General features: G+C 33.0%; 1 protein-coding gene across 3 annotated transcripts; it reads right to left on the bottom strand.

The window, feature by feature from the left end:
• Positions 1 to 6,892: 6,892 nt before the first annotated feature.
• Positions 6,893 to 17,917, bottom strand: LOC105763712 (protein SEMI-ROLLED LEAF 2). Of its 3 annotated transcripts, XM_052625887.1 has the most exons (20): positions 17,512 to 17,917; positions 17,332 to 17,406; positions 16,920 to 17,035; positions 15,946 to 16,060; positions 15,682 to 15,810; positions 14,387 to 14,434; positions 13,391 to 13,566; positions 13,094 to 13,290; positions 12,680 to 12,972; positions 12,318 to 12,467; positions 12,142 to 12,207; positions 11,716 to 12,039; positions 11,465 to 11,611; positions 10,025 to 10,097; positions 9,342 to 9,469; positions 9,006 to 9,203; positions 8,777 to 8,917; positions 8,577 to 8,693; positions 8,265 to 8,480; positions 6,893 to 7,485 (listed from the first exon to the last, which is right to left on the bottom strand). In XM_052625887.1, the coding sequence occupies exons 1-20, from the start codon at positions 17,644 to 17,646 to the stop codon at positions 7,324 to 7,326; spliced, it is 3,006 nt and encodes a 1,001-aa protein (XP_052481847.1). In that variant the 5' UTR covers positions 17,647 to 17,917; the 3' UTR covers positions 6,893 to 7,323. The 3 variants fall into 3 exon arrangements, with proteins under 3 accessions (XP_052481847.1, XP_012437490.1, XP_012437492.1); XM_012582036.2 differs by having other exon boundaries at positions 11,716 to 12,207; XM_012582038.2 differs by lacking the exons at positions 16,920 to 17,035; positions 17,332 to 17,406; positions 17,512 to 17,917 and having other exon boundaries at positions 11,716 to 12,207; positions 15,682 to 15,814.
• Between the last annotated feature and the right edge of the window lie 4,313 nt (positions 17,918 to 22,230).

The raw sequence follows: 22,230 nt of genomic DNA on the forward strand, positions 1-22,230 counted from the left end.
TCGGGCTATAACCATGCATTTCAAACACCGTGCATATCAAACATAATAAAAAATATATGATAGATAATTATTTAGTTGATATTCAATGTGAATTGTAAAATTGTCCCTACAATTAAAGTCACCTACTCAAAAGGCGTAACAGCCCGTTTTTCAGTGGTGTTGGAAACAGTGGTTTCAGGGCCACAAATCCAACGAGTAAGTTTGTAAATGTTATTATTTAATATTTATGAGTCAAATATAGTATTAAAATAAATTTTGAATTGGAAATTTATGCTATTTGAACGAATAATTAGATTCAAGTGGTATTGCCCTAAAGTTAGGTGGTTTTAGAAACTGAGGTATCGGGACCTCATTTCTATAAACTGAGCCGTAAATATTTAATCACTTCTATAAACTGAGCCGTAAATATTTTATTAAATATTTACAGAGTATTATTAGGGTCGTATTAAAATTTGGTTAAGAAAATTTGATGTTTAGATAGTTAATTAAAGAAAAAGGACTAAATTGTAAAAGTTACAAAACTTAATTTCTATTTATTTCTATTTACTAAAAAGTATGATTAAAGATTGTTAACGGTTTTAAATGGTAAATATACCATTTTCAAAAGTGTTGGACGATTAGTGGGGTTTATTTAGTTAAAAAGTAATGTTTATTAAAATATAAAACATATGTTATAATAGTTAAATAAATAATAAAAGAAAGGAAAAAGAAAAAGAAAAAGATAATCTATTTATCTTCATCACCTTATAATCAAATCAAAAAGGGGGAGAAGGAGATCTAACTCACTTCTAGCTTCAAGCTCCAATTGGTAAGTTGTTTTGATCGGTTTTTTTTATAATTTTTATGTTTTGATATCGTTGCAACTAGGTCCAGTTAACCTACACCTCCGTTTTCAAAACTATTAAAAATTTATAAAGTTACCATGGATGAAATTGAAGTGTTCTTGAAATTTTATGATAGATTATTAAGCTTTGTTATTAAATATAACTATTTTGTTAAGTAATTTTGGTGATTTTCAAGTTTAGGGACTTATTTATGAAAATGGTAAAATTCAAGGAAAATAATGTAAATTGTGGATAAATATGGGCTGTTGTAAGATTGGGTAAAAGTCAGCTAGCATGATTTATGGTTAAAAATGGTGAAATTACAAATTTCGGGTTTAAGGACTAAATTGCATAAAAGTAAAATGTTAGGGAAATTTTGTAAAATATCAAAATGACTTAATTGCATAAAATGAATTAATTTTTTGTTAGAATTTTGAATTGAATGAAATTATTATTTTAGATCAAGAACGAGTGGAAAATCGAGGAGAAGAGAAAATTTTCAAATAGCCCTTATACTTAATCATTGTTGTAATTTAGTCTGGTAAGTTCGTATGAACTGTAATAGTTATAACGTTATTTAAATTAAATGTTTACTATGTTATTTTTAGTGTAAATGAATCAATATATATGTAAATGTATCCACATTATGACGAATTGACAGATATCGAGTTCCGGTTGAACCTTAAGAATTCTTAGGATACAAATGACATGTCATTAGGGATTTCATGCTTCGGGTGCTGGTCTTGAATGTCCTACCAATGGCTGAGGTCCTGCATTTGTTGCGGATTCTCCACAGCGAGCAACATCGTGTAACTTACATTCTGACCCACATCTTGTATAAGCAGACCTATTTCACAGCTCATGTGAGCATTGATGTAAAGGAAATGTTATGGTTATATGTAAAGGTACACTTCGTGTGAGCTTTCCCAAGTATCCGATGTAATTCTAGATGGTTTAACGGGTAAGAAAAGGAATGGAACAGTAAGTGACTTAATGGAAAGGTTCATAACTATATGAAAGGGTTGATGCTTATGTAATGTATCTTACGAAATTCTACTTATGATGTAATGAGTTTACATGTGTTGTTGATAAACCTATTAACATGTGAGGTCGATGATGCTTGAATAGGTTTATACTAAACTCATGGCATTGGTAATGGTTTACGCTTAATTTTTGAATTGTAATATTGGAGATAGTAAGTATGCAAACGGAATAAATCATGTATGGTAACTATGATGAATTAAATGTTATGTTTATATATGATTAATTTCCTATGTATTATGAATAGATATATTAACATGTGAGTTTGATGGTGTTATATAGGCTTTTACTAAGCTTACGGCATTGGTAACAGTTTTTACTTATTCTATAAATTTCATTATTGGAATGGTAGGTTATGTTTTAAGTTTATACGAGCTTACTAAGCATTCATTGCTTACGTAGTTATTTTCCTTTGTTTTATAGATTATCGGGAGCTCGATCGATTTGGAAGCTCGTCGGAGATCTATCACACTATCCAGAAGTCTTTTCGGTAGTTTTTTAGTAATTTGGCTAAGGTTTATAATGGCATGCATAGGGTGTTTGTAATGATATTATGGTGTAAGTGTTAATGGTGTCTTGGCATGTATGAGCTTTGGGAAGTTATGTGATTTTGGTTACTTTAAAGTGATTGTTTATAAGGTTACCTTGGCATGTTGATGATGGTTTGAAAAATGGTTACTTGTGACATGTTTTAGTTCATATTTGAACTAGGTTATTATGTACAGAAATGGCGATATTAACATGTATAGGTTGATGAATGTGTTAATGTAAGTTTTGGTAAGTTTAAGCCCTGAAGTTATGCTTGATTTGGTGAACTATAGTCCCTTACCTAACCATGTCATTTTGGTCACTTTTAAGTACATGTATATAAGGTTCTTTTGGTATGTTTGCAATGGCTTGATAATGATCAAATTATGGTATGTTTTGGTAAGTAATTGAACCAAGTATAATGCTTGAAATAGGTAATGTTGACTTATGTTAGTATGTTATGTTTTGGCATATTTGTGGTACCTTTTGAATGACATATTGGTTAGGTAAATTAGGATGTTTGAAATGGTATGTTTATGCAATTTTGAACGGTGTTTGAACCCCTTGAATGTGTGCACAAATGGTTTAAATAGTTATGCATGAAATGGTTTTGAAATGGCTTGATTTTTAGGTAAATTTTGGGTTCACATGGCTTGGCGACACAACCGTGTGTCATCTGAGGATTTCTTAGGTTTCAAGTCAGTGAGTTACATGTCCTAGCACACGGCCCACCATAAGGATGAGTGGGGCAACTTAGAGAGTTACACGGTCTGGCACACGGGCGTGTGACACAGCCGTGTGACCTTACTTAGAGAGTTACATGGATAAGGACACTAGCTGGGACATGGTCGTGTGTCCCTTGTTTGAAAGTTACACGGCCTGTCCACATGGCCGTGTGACCCCTGTTTTGCAAATTTTGCGTCTTTTTCTTAAACTTTCCAAATTGATTCAAATTGGTCCTGAATTGCTTTTAAGTTATTTTTAGGGCATTGATGGCTAGATTTAGGGACGGATTTGCATGTGAATGAATGGATTATGATATGTTTCAATTATAAAAATGATTGGATCTTAAATGTTTTCGATGTTTTAGTAATGCTCCGTAACCCTAATCCAGCGACAGAGACGAGTTAGGGGTGTTACAAAATAGGTAAGGGGTAGAGTTTGAAATTTTTAGGAAAAACGTCATCGATTGTACATTTTTATCAAAAATAGAATATTTTTCACAATCAGAATATTTTAAACTTTCGATCTATGAGTCTTATTACTTGGAACAACTTTTCTTCCTAATTTTCAAATGATATCAGCAAGTTAACTATTAGTTTCGAATAATGTAAACCCCATGGTCCAAGACAGATCTATTAACACTTAACAAATAATTTATAAAATCAAGTAGACATCAAAATCAATGATTAAAATTTAATCAGTCATTGGGACAAACATATAATCACATAGGTTTAACAGATTAATCATTTGTGATTATTAAATGGATTACATGTATCATGTATACATAAAAAAAATCAAGTAAATCAAATTAAACATGTATCTCACACAATTACATCAACCAATAAATTTAATCTCAAATCTGTATCGTACATGTGGCTTTGATACAACTCTTGGATCCTCGGTACGCCCAGTCGCGCAACGAAAAACTTATTCTAACGATCTTCAACCAAGGATCCATGCATGAGGAACAAGTTGAGTTAATATAGAGTTGAAGATATACCTTTTTAAAAAAAATGAAAAACGGTGAATAACATTGTTGATTGAACCCCCTTGTGCTATGTCAATCCAAATCGCAAAAAAAGTGTCTCGGCCTCTACATAGTCCACCCAGTCAAGTATGAACAACAAAACTCTTTGAACTTTTCAGAGAGAATTCAAAATTGGCTGGTAGACCTAGTGAATTTTTCTTACTACCCCACGTATCATCAAATGACCTGTTTCTTTTATTAATCACATATAATAAAATGGAATAATTCCCTTATACTTTTAGAAAAAGAATCATAGAAGGTAATAAAATTTTATATTCTTTCCAAAAGAATATCAATTTCCATAAATATTAACTCTGAAAAGTACCTGTGAACCGTATTCGCTAGGCGATATTTTCCACCAGGGGATACTATCCGCCAGGCGATACAGTCCGCCAAAGATTTATATAGGACGTTATACACCCAACATATTTGCGTGAAGTTTGTATGTGTATGTTGCATTTGGTTATGAGTATTCTTTTGCTTAAAGACAAGTAAGAGTGTAAGTATAAAGGTATAATAAATGGCGTAATTTACCAATAAAAGCCTTTTTTTTCAAAATTTACCGAAATGGGCCAACTATTTAATTATTTACCGGAATGGTCAATTTTCCGTGAAATCGCGTCCACGTCAGCGCGATTTTAGGGTACGCACCAGGAAATCGCATCCACGTCAGCGCGACTTGCTGACGTGGACGGAAATCGCACCCTAGAGGACGCGATTTACTGACGTGGCATGAACAGTTTATGTTTTTTAGCTTGAAAAACTTTGAAAGGCCATAACTTTTGGCTCGGTTGTTCGATTGAGACGATTTTTTTTATTTCGAATAACTTTTCGAGATCTACGCGCTGACAAACTGCTTAGAGATGAATAGGGACTAATTTGTAAAGTATAATTTGTTAGTTACAAGTATAGGGACTAAAGTGTAATTATTTCAAAATTAGCATGAAATTTTGTATTTAAGAATATTTGAATGTTATGGAAGGATGAAATTGAATTTGAATTGAAAACGAAGCTTAGATTTGAAAATATGACTATTTAGGTTTTAGGGACTAAATTGAATAAAATGGAAAATTTTAGGAACTTCTCAAAAGTGGAATGAGCAGACTTATACCTATAACAGGATGATATAAGACAATTCGTAAAAAAGATCCGTGTTTACTTCAAATAAATAAGGAAAATAATGATTTGAATGTTTCAAAATTCAATTTTAAACCAAAAAATCAAAATTTAGGGCAAAAGGATCTTTTTGACAAAACTCATGACAAACCACCTTCGGCTTTTTGTCAGCGCGTAGATCTCGAAAAGTTATTCGAAATCAAAAAAAATTCGTCTCAAGTGGACAACCGAGCGCAAAGTTATGGCCTTTCAAAGTTTTCCAAGCTTAAAAACATAAATTGTTCATCCACGTCAGCAAATCGCGTCCTCGTAGGTGCGATTTGTGTCCACGTAAGCAAATCGCGCTGATGTGAACGCGATGTCCTGACACGTGCCCTGACATCGCGCTGACGTAGACGCGATTTCGGTAAATTTTGAAAAAAAACGGCTTTTATTGGTAAATTACCCTAATAAATGTTTGTCATGATCATATTTTAAGCTTCTTTTATTTTGTGATAGCTTGTTTCTGAAGTGATTTGACATATTTTCATATTATTCTAGTTAATTTTGCATTTCATGGCATAACTTGCATTTTTAATGTTTCTATTGCTAATGGTTTATCTTTTATTTAATTTTAAATTTAAATAAATGTTTACATGGTTTTATTATTATGTTTAGAAATTTTTTATTTTTTATGAAAATAATTATTTTAAAACTATTTTACATAAACGTTTTGGCTACGTGACTAAACATAGGTTAATGAACTAACGTGATTAATGATTTACAACTTTAATTAACTGAACAAAAATTCTTTTAAAGTATTGAAATAATAATAAAAGTTTTGAGAACTAAATGAACATTTAACTCAATAAAACTCTACTATTTGTAGTTGAAGGTAAATAATGTTATGCACAATAACTATATCATACTAGGTTATATGGTACACATATGATGTGGTTAAAAAATGTATAAATTTTATAAAGAATTTATAGAAAACCATAATTTATTTATAAATTTTAAAAATAATATAAAACAAAATATGATTTTAGATGAAATGGTAAATTTGAGATTGTAAAATTATAATGTTTTTGTTTTCAAATTTCATGATTTTCATAATGTATATCAAAATATAAAGAAAATATAAATACCCTTACAATAATATTTGTTACTTTGTAAAATAAATAGACTTTTGGTAATTTAACAATTGAATTAAAACTCCATTGAAGAGTAACACCAATTCAATCAAACATTTTATAATATTATAAATATAGATAATATTATTTACATGAGAGAATAATAAATAATAAAATAAAATTGGGATCATCTGAATAAAAAGAGAAAGAAATCGTGGAGAAGAACCGTTTCCTAGAACTGTGAAAATAGGAAAAGAGTAACAAAATGGATGATTTTCTTTTTCTTAAAACCTAATTACTAATATAACCTCACATACTTTTTGAGTTGTTGTTTATCAGTAAAAGACAGATTCGTATTTCCTAGGGACTCAAATGTTGTGTAAATATATATATATATATATTCTTTCTTCTTGTTCGCCCAAATAAGATTTTTATGGTGTTGCTGATCACACCAGCTTTACGTCCTGGACCAGGCATTGAGTTAGTACAATCAAACAAACTCTAACTCACGCCCTGTGGAATTTAATTCCATGGAATAGAAGACGTATTTGCTTATTTATTTTAGCGTTTCTTTCTTTCTTTCTTTTTGCAATTAACAATCTTTACATAACCTTGATCTGTCAAAAGGAAGAGGGAAATAACTCTACATCTGCAAGCAAGAACGAACCTTCCTTGGTTTCGAATGAAACACAAGTAAAAGTACAATTCTCATGAAGGGGCACTTAAAGTCAACCCTGCAATGCCATCCCAACTGCTCTCATCAATTTATGGATACAAACGAAAAAATGAGATTGAAAACACTCTATGAATAGACAAGAAGATAATGAAGCCATCAACTATCAACCTGGTGTGGCATCAAAATCACAAAATTAGTTGGACCCTGGCCAAACAGAGGTGCATCCATATCTTGAGCCTGATTACGACCCTAAGTTTCACTTCTTTCTCTAGGTTATCAGCAACCAGCAGCCTTCAGGAAATTGTCATATGGGATTGATGCAGGAAGCTGAAAGCAGGGCTGATGTTGGTGCTCGTTTGCACAAAGCATCAGATTAGCGCCAGCAGGTTGATTTAAAGAGACAGTACCAATGTTATCGTCAAGAAATGGATTTTCAGCCTGCAATTCCAAAATGTTCTTTTTAATCAATATGGGTAGCAGTAGGATTCTGGTTTAGACTTATCCTTCCTTATCCTTCTACCACCAAATATGTGATGTTAGGTACGCAACATATTCTTCATCATATGGAGAGATCAATACACAAGTTCATATTCTAGAAGGGGCTGAAATAACAAAAATAAAATGCCCGTCCTAATTACTAGAATATACTGAACAAAGTGATAAAGCACTAAACCGCTAGTGATTATGGTGAATTTCTGGTGCATGACGCTTAAAGCTCAGATTATGGATGAGGAATAAGGGGATCTCATCATTATGAAGCCTTAATTGTACCTATGTTGCTTCAACTTGCGATCTTTCCCAACATACAAATGTTGAACTTACAGCTTACATCCCAAGCTGGCCACAGGCAATGGGGTATGACTCTGTACATACAGTGAAAAACTATGAACTGGCTATGTGAGAGGTAACCATGGCAAAACTGTTGGTCATACAGTGTGCACATCCAAATCATTTCAGCGACTGGTTATTGAATTAACAGGTTTATAGGCAATTATCACTAGAAGGGAGGTCCCATTATTTAGTTCTAAAACATTTTTAACTCCCTCTGACAGGGTGAGGTGAAGGCTGCTATGGAACATGATTGATACTAAAATTTTCCAATCATTAAAGTTGTTGCCTATTTCAGCAATACTTAGGAAAAGAATATTAAAGAAAAAAAGGAAAAACGTTGTGTTTGAATAAGAGACATTTGAAGCAACCACTAGAAAGGTTAGTACCTTCAAGGAACCAGAATCAGCATGTGAACGAGGTTGCCCCTCCTTTGTGGAAATGCTCACTAAACCTTCTCGATTCTGTTGAGCACTCATTACGGCAGACATCTTCTGCTGCTTTCCCACCAGAAGGGCCTCGCAGTTCCCTGCCATTTCACTATAAGGCATGTCAGGGGGAGCTGACACAGACTGTCTTCCAACTTGATGAGCTGTCTCTGAAAGCTGCAAATAGATCACAAATAGAGTTCAGTGTGACTGCCCTTTTCTATGAATAAACTAGTAGAATAACATATAGCATCAGACAAGAAAATGACTCACAGCATCAAGAAGTTCATCAACACTCAGGAGATTTTGAGTTTCAGGTGCCAAAGATGTTTCGGCACCTGTTTGACCTTTGATTGTATCATCATCTACTGTGAATAATGGAGGCTCAACCTGCGCATTACAACATTATAAACTTGATAGGATATCTGAGGAGATCTGGGAGAAGAGAACAATTGAAGGAGAAAAATAATTGCCTTTTCAGGAGATCGGTTATCTGCTGATCCAGATTCATATGTTTGTGCAGGCGTCTCCATGAACAGATTAGTTCCACATGGACATCCATCATCAGGGATGAAATTGCTAAGTAACTGGTTTCTTATTTTGGATGATTCTTGCTGCCATAATGATCTAAAATGTTAGTACTTCATACTTACTCCTTAGTGTGAAGCAACTAATTTGCGTTAAGGCATATAAAGACCATACATCCGACAATTTTCCAAGAAACTTCACTATCATGGTTGCAAGTGAATCTTTAGATTGGTTCTCTGCTAAATGTATTTCTGAAAGTGACTTCAGAGCATCTTCATCATCTTCTTTTGATCCATATATTTTGGCTGGATTTAATTCAACTTTAGTAGTCTGTAACTTGCAATCATCGACCAACCGCAGAAATGGATCAACCTAAAACAGGGTCAGATAAAAGAATAAAGTCAGCTAAGCTTTGAATTTCAAAATTTTCTACAAGACAAGGAGACATGCCCATATAATGGGATTAAAAAAATAAACCAAGAAAATCCGAATCAATAGTGCTGCACATACTGTTTTTTCTGTAAGCAAAGCTTTAGCACAAGGGAAAAGTGGGGGTATGTTGTAGGCTTTCGATGAGAAGATGATCATAGAAGTAGCAAGGATAAAGAGGGACCTCCGACGTGATGGCTGCAGTGGCCCTACCAAAAAACAAAAGAATTTGTCAATTGAAGAGATGGATCCAGAAGATGATTCTCAAATGATAATTATAATTAGCCATGAGGTTCATAAAAAATTTAAGCATACAAGTCTGCACAATTATCCTAAATGGTTCTTTTTTCTTTTCTTTTTTTTTTTACCTTTTTCTGTTTATTTCCAAAAACACAAAATAGAGAATTGAATTTTCTCCCTCTATTTGAATTATTTGCTCTCTATTTTTTTTTTTTCTGAAGTTCTTACTCAAGCAATCTAATATAGCACTACATCAACTTGCTTAGTGAATTATGTCAAGAAAAAAAATAGAAAGAATTACTTGTAAACATTGTAAGAAGATCATAAGAAAAAACCAATGTATTAGTGGAGCTAAATTTGAATAAAAGTTGCATCTATCTCTATTATTTACTTTTAATCTTTCTACTTATGCTAGGAGAAATAAAGTTCACAGTCACATCACTAGTTTAGAATGAAAAAAAAAAAGGCTTCTTGAAACTGGGGTAAGGGATTAAAATACGTTCCACTTCAGAACGAAGGCATACCTCCTTCTAGAGATATGCTTCTTAAGGAAAAGGCTAGCTGAAAGCTTCGAATCATAGCATCATTACAGGAGTTCTGCAAAACATAATGCATTTTAAGAAAAACACTTGAATCAAAACAGTGAACTATCTTTTTAAGTGTTGCTGAAGATGAAAGCATAAGGTGTTGAAAAAACAGAAACTGTTAAAGAGGAAGAGACTTCAAGTAATTAATTAGGAAAAGAGAAAAGAAAAAGTATAGATGTAGCTCTTTGATTGATCAATATCAGAATTTTGTATCCAAAAAATTCAAGCACTCATTTTTGGATAAAATATTATAGTGCTCATTAATCCAACAAGCAATATAGAGAAGTCTGAAGTAGTTGTGCTCCATTTATTGGGAGTATACACAAAGATGATTAAAATTTTCATATTTGCATTCCCTTAAAAGCACATAACTTAGTAATATACCTTTCAAATGAGAGTAAGCAGTTATCAAGATTCATTAAAAAGATTTTGGCCCTTATTTGTTTACAAATTATTTAAAAGCCTTAACTATAGGAACTGAAACAACTGGTACATGAAGCATTCATAATTCAATAAATTGTACATAATTTCAAAGAAAGAGAGGCAGTCTTCATGAAATGCAGATACTCATGGGCTTTATCCACCACATCAAGGAGCATTAGCTTGCAACTTTGGTCCTTTCAGTGACTTCTAAATAATCATAGCATGACTCTTTATCTTTTTCCTTCCAAAGTCTTAGTTGCTAAGGGAAAACAACCCAATGGGCTATGGTAATAAATGTATTAATCCTTAGAGATAATATTTAGTATTACACCTATATTGGAAATGCATTATAAAAGCAGAAGTGGCTAGCATAATAAACTTCAAAAATGGAATGACTTGACTTAGAATATTACCAGAAATATGCACATATATTTTAAAATGTTCCATTTGTATGAACTTTTGCACTTCATCTAGAACTTCATCTTGCCCTTAATCGCAGTAGCAAAAGGAAATTCTAAAAGAATCATTACTTGACCGGGGATTTATTTTTTTGTTAATCCTCTATAGCAACAATTTATATATCATTGCTAATAATAGGCCTACAATGATGCCAATATATTTGATTTAGCAAGAATCTAAAAGGATATTATAGCGTTCACCGCTTTCCTTAAATTCCACTTCACACACATCAAGAAATTGTTGACTGAAAACTATTTAAAACTTGCTCCAGCCAAACTATTTACCAGTAGCCATAAATATTTTGCAAAAGAGTGCATCATATTGCAAAACTACAATAGACTGAAACACACATGTGCACATGCATGCTTGTTTGTCAGTATGTATGGATGGATGCATGGCAAACAGACAGCATAAACAAACTTCTTAAGATTGTATATTAAAAAAAGGATAATCAATCATAAATTCTAATTCATGGTGTCACCAAGGATGTAATACCTTTGTTCGTGCAAATAGCAACACCAGGCTGTAGGTATGAGCAATTGCTTCAAAGTTTTCAGGAATATTTAAGGGAGAGATGGATTGCGCCCAAAGAGATGAAAGCATGAGAGTTATCTGATGGCTGCTTAATCGAAGAGGTAAAGCCTGACATGGGTAGATAAACGAAAAGGAAGTTCATGTCAGATAAAGGAAAAGGGAAAAAAAAATTTTGCATTACTGATTGAAAGACAGGAATGTGAAGCCATAACTGGATCTTCAACTGAACTAATTGTTGATTTTTCATCTTCAACTGTATTTGATTGTTGATTTATCTTTATACTATAAGCTCGGCTGTAACTTGATTTCAACCTGTTCACAATGCTGGGGCTTTGGAGCCTTGTACTGTCCACGCCAACAGTCCCATTTTCATTTATGGTTGAAGGGTGCTTTTTAGAACTCAACCTGTCTTGCATGGAAATACCATTGATGTTTCCAACCTTATTGTCTACAGATTTTTCTTTACCTTCCGTGCCTAACTTCTGAAAGAGTGCAGCCGAAGAAGAAAATACAGATACAGTTCTTGAGAGTGTCTTCTGCAAATTAGAGGCCCTTTTTGAAGAAGGCGTAGCAGAAGGAAGACAAGGGCAAACAGATGAAGGAACCATAACAACAGAAAATATGCGGTGAGCACCAACCCTTGTTTCATGGTCTCTATTGACCATCGCTAGAAGTAATTGGTGAAACAATGCCTCGGGAAAAGCCTAAACGGTTTCATATTTAGAAAGAATGAGAAAAACGTAAGGAACTAAGACTGAAAGAGGAGAAATCTCCTGCAAAATAACTAAAATACTTGGAAGTAATGTCTCCTTGCCTTATTTTGGTATGACAAATTTGGAACAGATGCCATAATTTGAGCAGTACGGTAAACTGCAGAAATCAGGGTTCTGGCCATAAGAGTAATGTTTGGCACGTTCTCCAACATCACAGCCATCATATCAAGGACAGGACCTGCATCCCCAACCTGCCTTTGCAAGGTATCTTGGTTATGCATTTAATTTAAAAGAATTTCAAGTTGCAACTACAATATAATGAAGATATTGTATTCTTAAGTTGGGGTTGTAATTATCTTGCCTATAATTTAAATCTTATTTGAATCAACTGCAGATCTGTAAACAATATTTCGAAGATAACACTTTATAAACTAGTTACTGAAAAGGTGGAGAACAAGGTCACCTTATTTGATAACTGAACAAGGCACTCATCTACAGCTGCTCGAAAATTTTGGTTATATTCAATCACCTCAGCACCCAGATTGGAATCATCAAGTGAGCAATGTATGCTTTTCCGTAGGTGTCTCGTCATATCAGTTAATGCACCAATTATAGCCACAGAAGGCTGAACCTTTGTTTGCTGAGCAAGGGAAGTGGCAACATGCACAATATGTAGCTGCATACTGGGCTTCTTCAGAACATTCTTGTGATCAAGATGCTTTATTAAGATGGACAGCAGAAAATGTGTGTTTTCCCCTGTAGAATAATACAAAAATCAACAAAATTCACTCAAAAGATGACAATTAATTTTAATGGAGACAAAGGCTGCTTAAGTAGTTTTGAAAGGCAGCGATTCCTATCAATACTGAAGAAGTACCGCAGTTTTCAATTATCAACTGCATGTCCTGCAAGACAGAAAGAGCTACCCCATCCTGGATAGACCACAGTTCCTCATTATCAAAAAATCGAAACAAAGATTCCAAGACACGTCGGACAGTTGTAGCTTCCTTGGCTAACTTGGCCATATTATGCAGGCAAACTCTTGACCAAAATTTGGGATTTTCTGCTTCCTCCCTATAATATTAACAGGGGAAAGGGGACTGAAAATTAGCCATTAAGCATTCCCTAAGTACAGAAACTACTACAATTGAAAATTGACGACAAGAGCAATTACACAGGCACATTAAATTCTCCATTCTCAGTCACAATACTCCTCCAAGAAAGTGTTGTAATGGCATCTGTGGAAGAGAAATTGTCTTTAACAGAGGAGTTCTGTGTGTCTTGCTTTTCATCGATATTATCATCTGATGTTTCTAAACCTCTGTAATTTTCCAAGACTGCTGAAACAACCTGGTGTTTTAGGGGAAATTTTAAGCAGCCTTAAACAAAGTATATTGGAACATGAAAATTGAAGCACGGGGCAAATAAACAGATACAAGCTAGTGAAGGTACTTATAAATACTTATAAATAGCATTACGGCTAATATTATTGCAGTTAACACACAGAAAGCAAAGCAAATTAGTAAATTTTTATTTCAACCAGATTATGATAGGATACCATTACCTGCAAGGTCTTAAATTTGCTTGCAGTTTGAAGGTTGTTTTTATTAATTTTATATAGTTCCCTGATCTTTTAAGTTCCAAGTGTAGTATAACAAATTTAGGTAAAAGTCTTTGCATATATAGAGATTTTGTATACACATTGATTACCAAAAGTGGTGCATCGGCATAAATGTCTCACTTGGAGTAAGCTTCTGTTACTATGCCTTTATGCTCATCGTAGTAAGCCAAAGGTTCTACTTAATGCTACTTTCTGGTTTGGATTCAAAGACATAGTAGTGATTGCTTTCACTAAGAATAATTACTTAGAACTCTACATTAAATCACTGAGATATTTTTATCCACTTCTTTGTTCTTCTTGAACATAATTTCTCACCTGAAGAGTGAAAACATTCATTTTTAAACAACCTTCAACCTTCAAAGTGAGCAGTTCCTGTTTGTTAAGAAGCATAATCTTTGAACCTAGCTCTCAATTCTTATCTCAATTTAGTGATGACATTTTATGACACTGCACCAGCATGGCATTCCATACCACTTAATGGTGCCAAGAGATAGAAATGCATAGAAAAATAATTTAGAAAGAAAGATAAAGGGTCCAAAGAAAACTCACATTATCAAATTCAGCTGAGACATGAGAGAACTCTCCCATGAACCAAACCTGTCAGAAGAGCAATTACAAGATTGTGCAAGAAGTTTATTACTACTATTATTAGTATAATTCGTTTATTGAGTTTTCATTCTTCTTTATCCTAGTGGTGGTAAAGTGAATTATCTAAATATAATAATAATGACAAGTCATTATATATAAAAATTATTAATAATATAAACAACAAAACAATAAGAGGGTCAATCATTTTGAACAATGTAATAATGAACATGGAAACTTGACTAGAGAAGCAGGGAGGATGATATCAGAATTTTTGCAACCATTGATTCGATTATTTCCATGTTCATATATGATCGAACTTATTGTATCACCAATTCCATAGATATACTATATTTTGCACCTATTTTAACTTCTAAATTCTCACCCGTCACACCCACACTAATTAAAACTTCGTGTTTTTAAGGTAAAATTTTTCAAATGATAAAGAAAATGGTTTGTGAAACCAGAGTGTAATCATATAACAAAGAAGTGTCTAAGGCAATGCCAAGTCTTTAAAATTCTTAAGATCAGAGACATCGATGGACCTTAATTGAGCTATAGAAACAAAGTTTGCTAAAACAGAGAAGAAATAGAATAGAAAATTCATATAGTATTAGATGTGTATAAGGCAACACCAAGTCTTTAAAATTATTAAGATCAAAGACGCTCATGGACATTAAATTGAGCTATAGAAATAAAGTTTGTTAAATAAGAGGATAAAATAGTAAACAAAATAAAGACAATTTAAATATATATGGCAAAGGGAATGAAAAAATTGGAGAGATGAGAAAAAATAATGGGAAAATAGAAGGATAAATTACTGATTTCTTAATTGGATTGAGATGTTTTCCTATCTGTGGAATCTATATTATCCCTGTATGCTCTTTCCACTCAGCCACTGGTTATGACATGAACTACAAAAGAACAAAATCTACATCCTCAATGACCTGCAGTCATTACTTTGAAATTCAGTACATAATATGTTCCTTTTCCTTTTCTGGTATAGTTCTTGTTAAACAAGCAATGATCATGATGGTGCAAAATTCTTTATGCTTATGGTAAGAAGGGCCATTAAGTTCCACAACACTAGTGGATTTCAAATTCATATGTAAAAGGAATTAGAGGATTCAATGTTGAAAGAAATGATACCTGGAAATGGTCACAGGAAAACTAGCACTAATATTACTATCAGTCCAAAGGAGATCAATGAGAAAACAGTAGGTCTTAGGCAAGAATCTTCAGTAGTCATAGAAAATTACCACTGACGAGAGGGTTTGAAGACCAGCAGAACGCAAATGGTGAACCCTGCCGTCCTCACCCATTTCTTGAGCTAAAAGACAAAGTTTTGGAATCAACCCATCTAAGTTGAACATATAAGTACCGTCCCTCTGGCTAGTCAAAAATAGTGAAAGATTAGCATGACAGGTTTCAGTGGAATTACAAAATCTCAACCTTTCCATAGAAAAGTACTTGAGATAAAAAGTTATGCTATAAAGTGGCAAGAATCTACCAACAGCTTCTACCTGATTATTCACGAAAACTGAAAGAGCTTGGCATCCCAGCACACGAGTATCATCCATTCTTGTTTGGTCTAGCAGGACTTGTATAATGGTAAGAAAGCTACTTGCAAATAATGGCCTGTAACATAGTATATAACAACAAACAAATATCATTTTAAGTGCTCTAGACATGTCTTTAAAAACAGCTAAAAAATATTTAATTGTTAAAGCTCCATTTGCTTCAATAGTTTCCAAAAATCTCAAGAAAGAAGCACTGCAAATTTCTATAATCTGAAAAAAAAAATTCCATTTAGTATTTCACATTAATTTTTCAACATATTTGTATGCATGACGCTATCCTTAATTGTCTAAGTAAGACTCTGGCCACTTAATGATATTCACATAAAAATTATCAGCAACTCCTTTTTTTAACCTTAATGGTGGTCAGCTCATATAGTCTTACACTGTGAAAGCAGTATCTAAGTGTGCATGTGTGTCTAAAATGTATATACTACAAATATCAAGATTCAAATTTTGGAAATGCACTTCAATGCATTTCTTAGTGCATATAGGCATTAATTTAGTTTTAATGAAGTGATAATTTTAAGGTTCCCATTGACCAATAAATGTTTACTTGAAATCAGAAAACATTATTAAAAAGCGCTTTCCTAAGATATATTGAGAAAAATCAGAAAATTGTGAAGCATTTTATACACTAGAGAAGAAAACTCTGTTTTTCAAGTTCAGAAACCAGAATGTGAAGTGGGAACCAATAACTGTTTGATAATGAGAGGTCTGTCAGACTCTTACGTGGAGGTGAAGAAAGGAAGGCGTATCTTAATTATCAGAAAAATATGCTGGTATGAAGTCAATCATAAACATGAACGACTTAAATTTTCTGGCAAATGTAGATGCAGCATGAGTCATTGCAATTGAATTACTGACTACTTTATGACCTTATTGCATTTCCACATTCAGTAAGCTGAATAGTAACTCACATTTGCTCCTTACAAGAAATAATCAACTTCTTGTAGACAAGCATAATGACTTTTACAGAATGAAATTGTTCAGTTCGCAAATCCTTGTAAAATTTCTGCTCCAATGCACTTGTTATCTGATTAAAGGAACAAATCAGAAGGCTGAAAATTAGATTTTGAACACCAATGGTTTTGATAAGTAAATCAAACCAAAAAATAAAAAGAAAATTATGATCAAATAGAACCAAAAACAAAGAGAACACGCCGAAAGCCTATCAGATAGTGGCTCATTGAAAAATGAAAACTAACAAGGGTGTCGGTAAATCAAGATCATTTGGATGTGTACATTGAAAATTACATTAGCGTACAACCTTTCATATAAATGAGGATATCGAAACGTGGAAAAAAAGAAGCATCGGTGAAAGAAGCGTACTTTTGGAATACGAAGAGGATTCTTGGAAGCATATTCACATAGTTTACCAATCATTCGTTCATTAGGTTGTTCGTCCTACCAAATAAAATGGAAAAAAGTTGTTTTTGTAAGGAAAAAGACCACGCAAATTCTTATAAAATTAGACAAGTAAGAAAAAGAGGATAAGATAAAGGCAGAAACCGGAGATCGAGGAAAGATATCGGCGAGAAATTTCTTGTAACGTTTGACGGGATGCCTAGATCTGGTGCTCAAGGCCGGGCAAAAAAAGCACAAACTCCCGCAGACAGGCATCACTCCCCTCGAAATCATCCCCATTTCCGCTCAAAAAACCATACACCTCTCTCTCCCCCTCTTTCTTTCTCTTTTTGTAAATATTAATAGTATATTATATATATAATTTACGAGCCAGTTGAAATGATAACGAGAAAGATCGATGTATAAATTAGAAAGAACGAATTCTCGGGGATCGGAGGGATGGAGAAGAGGATGGCCGAGGAAAAGTCTTACCGTAGGGAAATGCTATTCTTCTCTCTCTCTCTCTCTCTCCCTCTCCCTCTTTTATATTCCGTCGTCTGTATATTTATAGTCTTCGCTTTTTGAGTTCAGAGTTGCAATCACGCAATTTACACTACCCAAACAAATAATCAGGCAATTTACTATTTTACACCGAGGTCAAGCCCGGAAAAGGTATGCAATTGGGCTTTAAAATCAAATTTCGAGCCTCATTAAGATTAGGAGGTGGGTTCAAAATACATGGGCCCATAAGTGGCAAATGTGGGATGGGAACCTTCGAGCTTATAAATTTAGGCTAACGTTTATGATATTTTTTCCTATTTTCTATGAAGCATAACCAAAAAGGAAAAAATGCTAATGTTAGTTGGAACGTTCTGATGTAGACACTAGTTCCTATAAAACCACAAATAATATATAAATTATACGCGAGACCCATGTCTATGTAGACAAAATATTAGGACCGACGCCTCTACTCTGTTTTACTTTATTAGGTAAGGTATCGTTGGATTTAACAGTTTTCTGTTGGTTTTTTATTTTTATGTGGATGTCCCTGTTTCCTCAACTAACTCCTTTATTTGTTCCTTATAAAACGGCATTAATGGACATCCACTCGTTCATCATTCATCTGGACAAAGAAATAGTGTCAATTTACATGGGGATCTTGCTGTCCTTGAAGCAAGATCATGAGCCAATTTTTAGACGCTTTATCACATCCCATCGCTGTAATAGGCTATTTTAGCCCGGGCCCAAACTAAAAACTAAAACTAAATACATTTAACCCAAATAACCCAAACTACAATCCCATTAACTTAAACCCAAGCCCAACTACAGTATAGCCCAAGAGAAAAACCCTAAGACCCTAGCAGCATTTTTTGTTTTCCCTTTCTCAATGCTGTAGCAACTGCCCATTGCCCCCACGTCCTTGCTCGCACGCATGGTAGCCCCGCACGAACGCTGCGCACGTCCTCCACGCACCTGCAACGAACCATGAATGTCAATAATAGCAGAATATACGGCAAAATGGTAGAGGGGGTTTTTAGAGAGTTGTTTTGTTCAGCTATATAAAGCCAAGTAAAATATGTAAAGGGGGTTAGCAAAAATATTGTAGGAAAAAAGTTAAAGAAAATACGAAAATAAAGAGAATCAGAAAAAAAAAAGTTTTGAAGGTGATTTGTTCTTTCCAAGTTTTTCTTTACTGTTTCTATTTTTTCTTGTTTGTCTCATCTTCCTTTTGTATTTTTTTTTAAAAAAAACGAAAAGTAAAAGAAAGGGAAGAGTTTCTTACCAGCAGAGGCGCGCCGTCGACATCGTTTGCTTCATTTTGTCCAAATCGAAGTTAGAGGGGAGGGGGTTTTGGCGTGAAGAACTGGGGAGAAGATGAAATAATTCTTGCAGCTGTTGCTGCTGCAGAATAGGGCTTTAATTTGAGATTGAAAAGGGTTTTAAGCACTAATGGGTTATTTACGTTTTTAATCCTTCCATTTTAGCCCATCATTTCAAAATCATTGTTGTTTGTTTTCAAATTTTTTCCATGAAATGTTGAATGTGTTTTATTTTAATCCATTGCTGCGCAAGGTTTCGATGGGGGGGGGTTTGGATTAATTTCACTTTTGGTCATTCACTGTTAACTGAGTGTTTTATTTGATCCATTGGTATTTTATTTATTTCAGATTTGCCCCTGAAACTTCAGTTATTTTTAATTCAATCCTTAATCCTTCATTTTAGGTTTTTTAGTTTATTTTTTATTATTATTATTATTATTATTATTATTATTATTATTATTATTATCATCATACTTATATGTATATGCGCATATGCATGCTAATACATACATGTGCATATCTTAAACGTTTTAAACATATACATATATTATATATATATATATTATTATTATTATTTTATTTTGTATATATATGTATATATGTTTATATTTTATAATATTTATACATTTTCCATATTTTATAATCTATATATATATGTATATATGTTTATATATCCTTTGTTATATATGTATATTCTCACATTATTCAAATTATTATAAGTATATCTTCCACATTTTTTTCCTTGTATATATACATATATATATTTATTTATATAATTTACAAATATATTATACTTATATTTTTTCGTAAATGCATCCATATTTTATAGATATTTTCTTATTGTTTTATTCTCATGACTTTTCTATTCATATATATAAGCATTAATATTTTATAATACATATGCATCTTTTATATTTTATATCCATGCACATTTTCAAAATTTACTTACATATCATTTATATTTATTTAGATTTTGTAAATACATACACATGCATAATTTAAATTAAGGTTTGTTTCATATTGTACATTAACTTTTTAAAATATTTTTTTAAAAATATATATATTGATTTTATCAAAACATTAAAATTATTTTTTATGATTCAAAGGTTTTCAAAACAAAACGATATTCAAAGTTAAGGATTCTCGAGGAAAATTGAGCCCTAACGTATTGGGTTCCGATTTTCTTTTGTTAATTCCAAATAACCGAGAATATTCGTTATTTAAAGCATAAACAAAAATCATTTTCGGGAATTCAATATGATATGTCCTAACGCATTGGGCATGACATATTGTTTTCTCAAAATGAAGATTTTCTTTAAAAATTTTTATTGAGAAGTGATATTCAAAATTCGAGGATTTTGAGAAATTGTACCCTAACGTATTGGGTCTCAATTTCTTCGCATGACTTGAATAATTGATTATCCTTTTTAGATTTCATCATTTGAATTTTAAAAATCTTTTTAACCCTCGACATTAAGACATCAAATAATCAATTTGGTACCGATTTTTGGGCGTTACGAGAGTGCTAACCCTTCCTTGTGCGTAACTGACTCCCGAATCCGTTTTCTCAAATATCGTAGACCAGAGTCGTTTTTAAGGTGAGTCGATCACACCTCAATAAAGGATCGGTGGCGACTCCAATTTTTGTTTTTTTAAAGTCGACAACTAAATTTTTTTTTCAAAAAAATGGTTTCGACAATCGCGACTCAACCTTGTATAACTCATGCTCTCCTTTCCCCTCTTACTCGTTTTCTATCCTTTCAGATTTACATTTCCATATATATTTATAGACTCAAATACATAAATGTAGCTTGAACCTGAATTGTTTGTTTAAATTGAATTGCTTAACAATAATACTATATCTAACCTGGTAAATTGACACTTGATTTTGATGAGCAAATTATAAGTAGGAATGATAAATTTTGGATTGTTTTACTGATTTCATGTCAATTCATTACGAATGAAAAGTTTTTTTTTTTTTAAATGTGGATGTACACAGTAGAGTAGGATAATAGTGATCAATTTATTATAAACATGTTTTTGGTATTTACATTGAACTTTTAAATCGTTTCTAGCAAACAAAACAAAGTGCTTGGAAAGAGTGATAAGGAAGTGGACACTTCTCTAACACCAAATTTGGAAACTGAAAACACAAAGAACACAAAGGAATTATTTACACAGTTTTATTTCCCTACGTTTGTGGAGCGTAGCTCAGTGAGAAATATTTACTTTCTTCAACAGTTACAACAAGTTATTCTAACCTATAACACACCTTGTGATGATTCTTCTCACTTTCAAACCTTGAAAAACAATACTTTCACCACTAAGTTCACCCTTGTGAACTCAGCAAGTAAAAACCACAACATAATCAATTTTATTAACAGTTTCCACTCTAAGAAGAGTTCCTTAACGTGAACAAGATAAGTGCTAAAAACTCTTAGTATAAAAACATTTACAAGTTTCTCCCTTAAATAGATTTAAGTTCAAGACTTGCTAACATAGAAGATCTATAACAATCTCATTAAAACAATAATACTATAACATGTTTACAATATAATAATAGAGAATAAACCAAACGTGGACTTTTGGCAGCTAACCTCATAGAGTTTCAATCAAATCTAAATGTACATATTACAAGGGATTGTCTCAGATGATTTAATTTGATCCAATCTTTCATGTGAGTTTCCCAAGTAATATGACCTCTATTGATGGGCTATGTAACACCCCTAACCCGTATTCGTCGTCGAAATAGGGTTTCAGAGTATTACTAAGTAACCGTAGTCTAAATCATTCATTTTCAAACATTTCAAAAAAAATCATAATATAATTCATCATTAACATGCATAGAGTCCCTTATTAAAGCCTTTGAGTGCTTAAAATCACTTTAGAAATGATTTGGGACTAAATCGGGAACATTTGAAAATTTCAGGAAAAGTTAGAAAAATTTTAACTGAAGGTTTCATACGGCTATGTAACTCACTAACTTGGGTCACACGGCCAAGGCACATGCCCGTGTACCCTTCGAAATGGCCTTGCACACTCGTGTGTCTATCCGCGTGGACCT

The sequence above is a fragment of the Gossypium raimondii genome, chromosome 12 (assembly GCF_025698545.1).
Source record: "Gossypium raimondii isolate GPD5lz chromosome 12, ASM2569854v1, whole genome shotgun sequence".
Lineage (NCBI taxonomy): Eukaryota > Viridiplantae > Streptophyta > Magnoliopsida > Malvales > Malvaceae > Gossypium > Gossypium raimondii.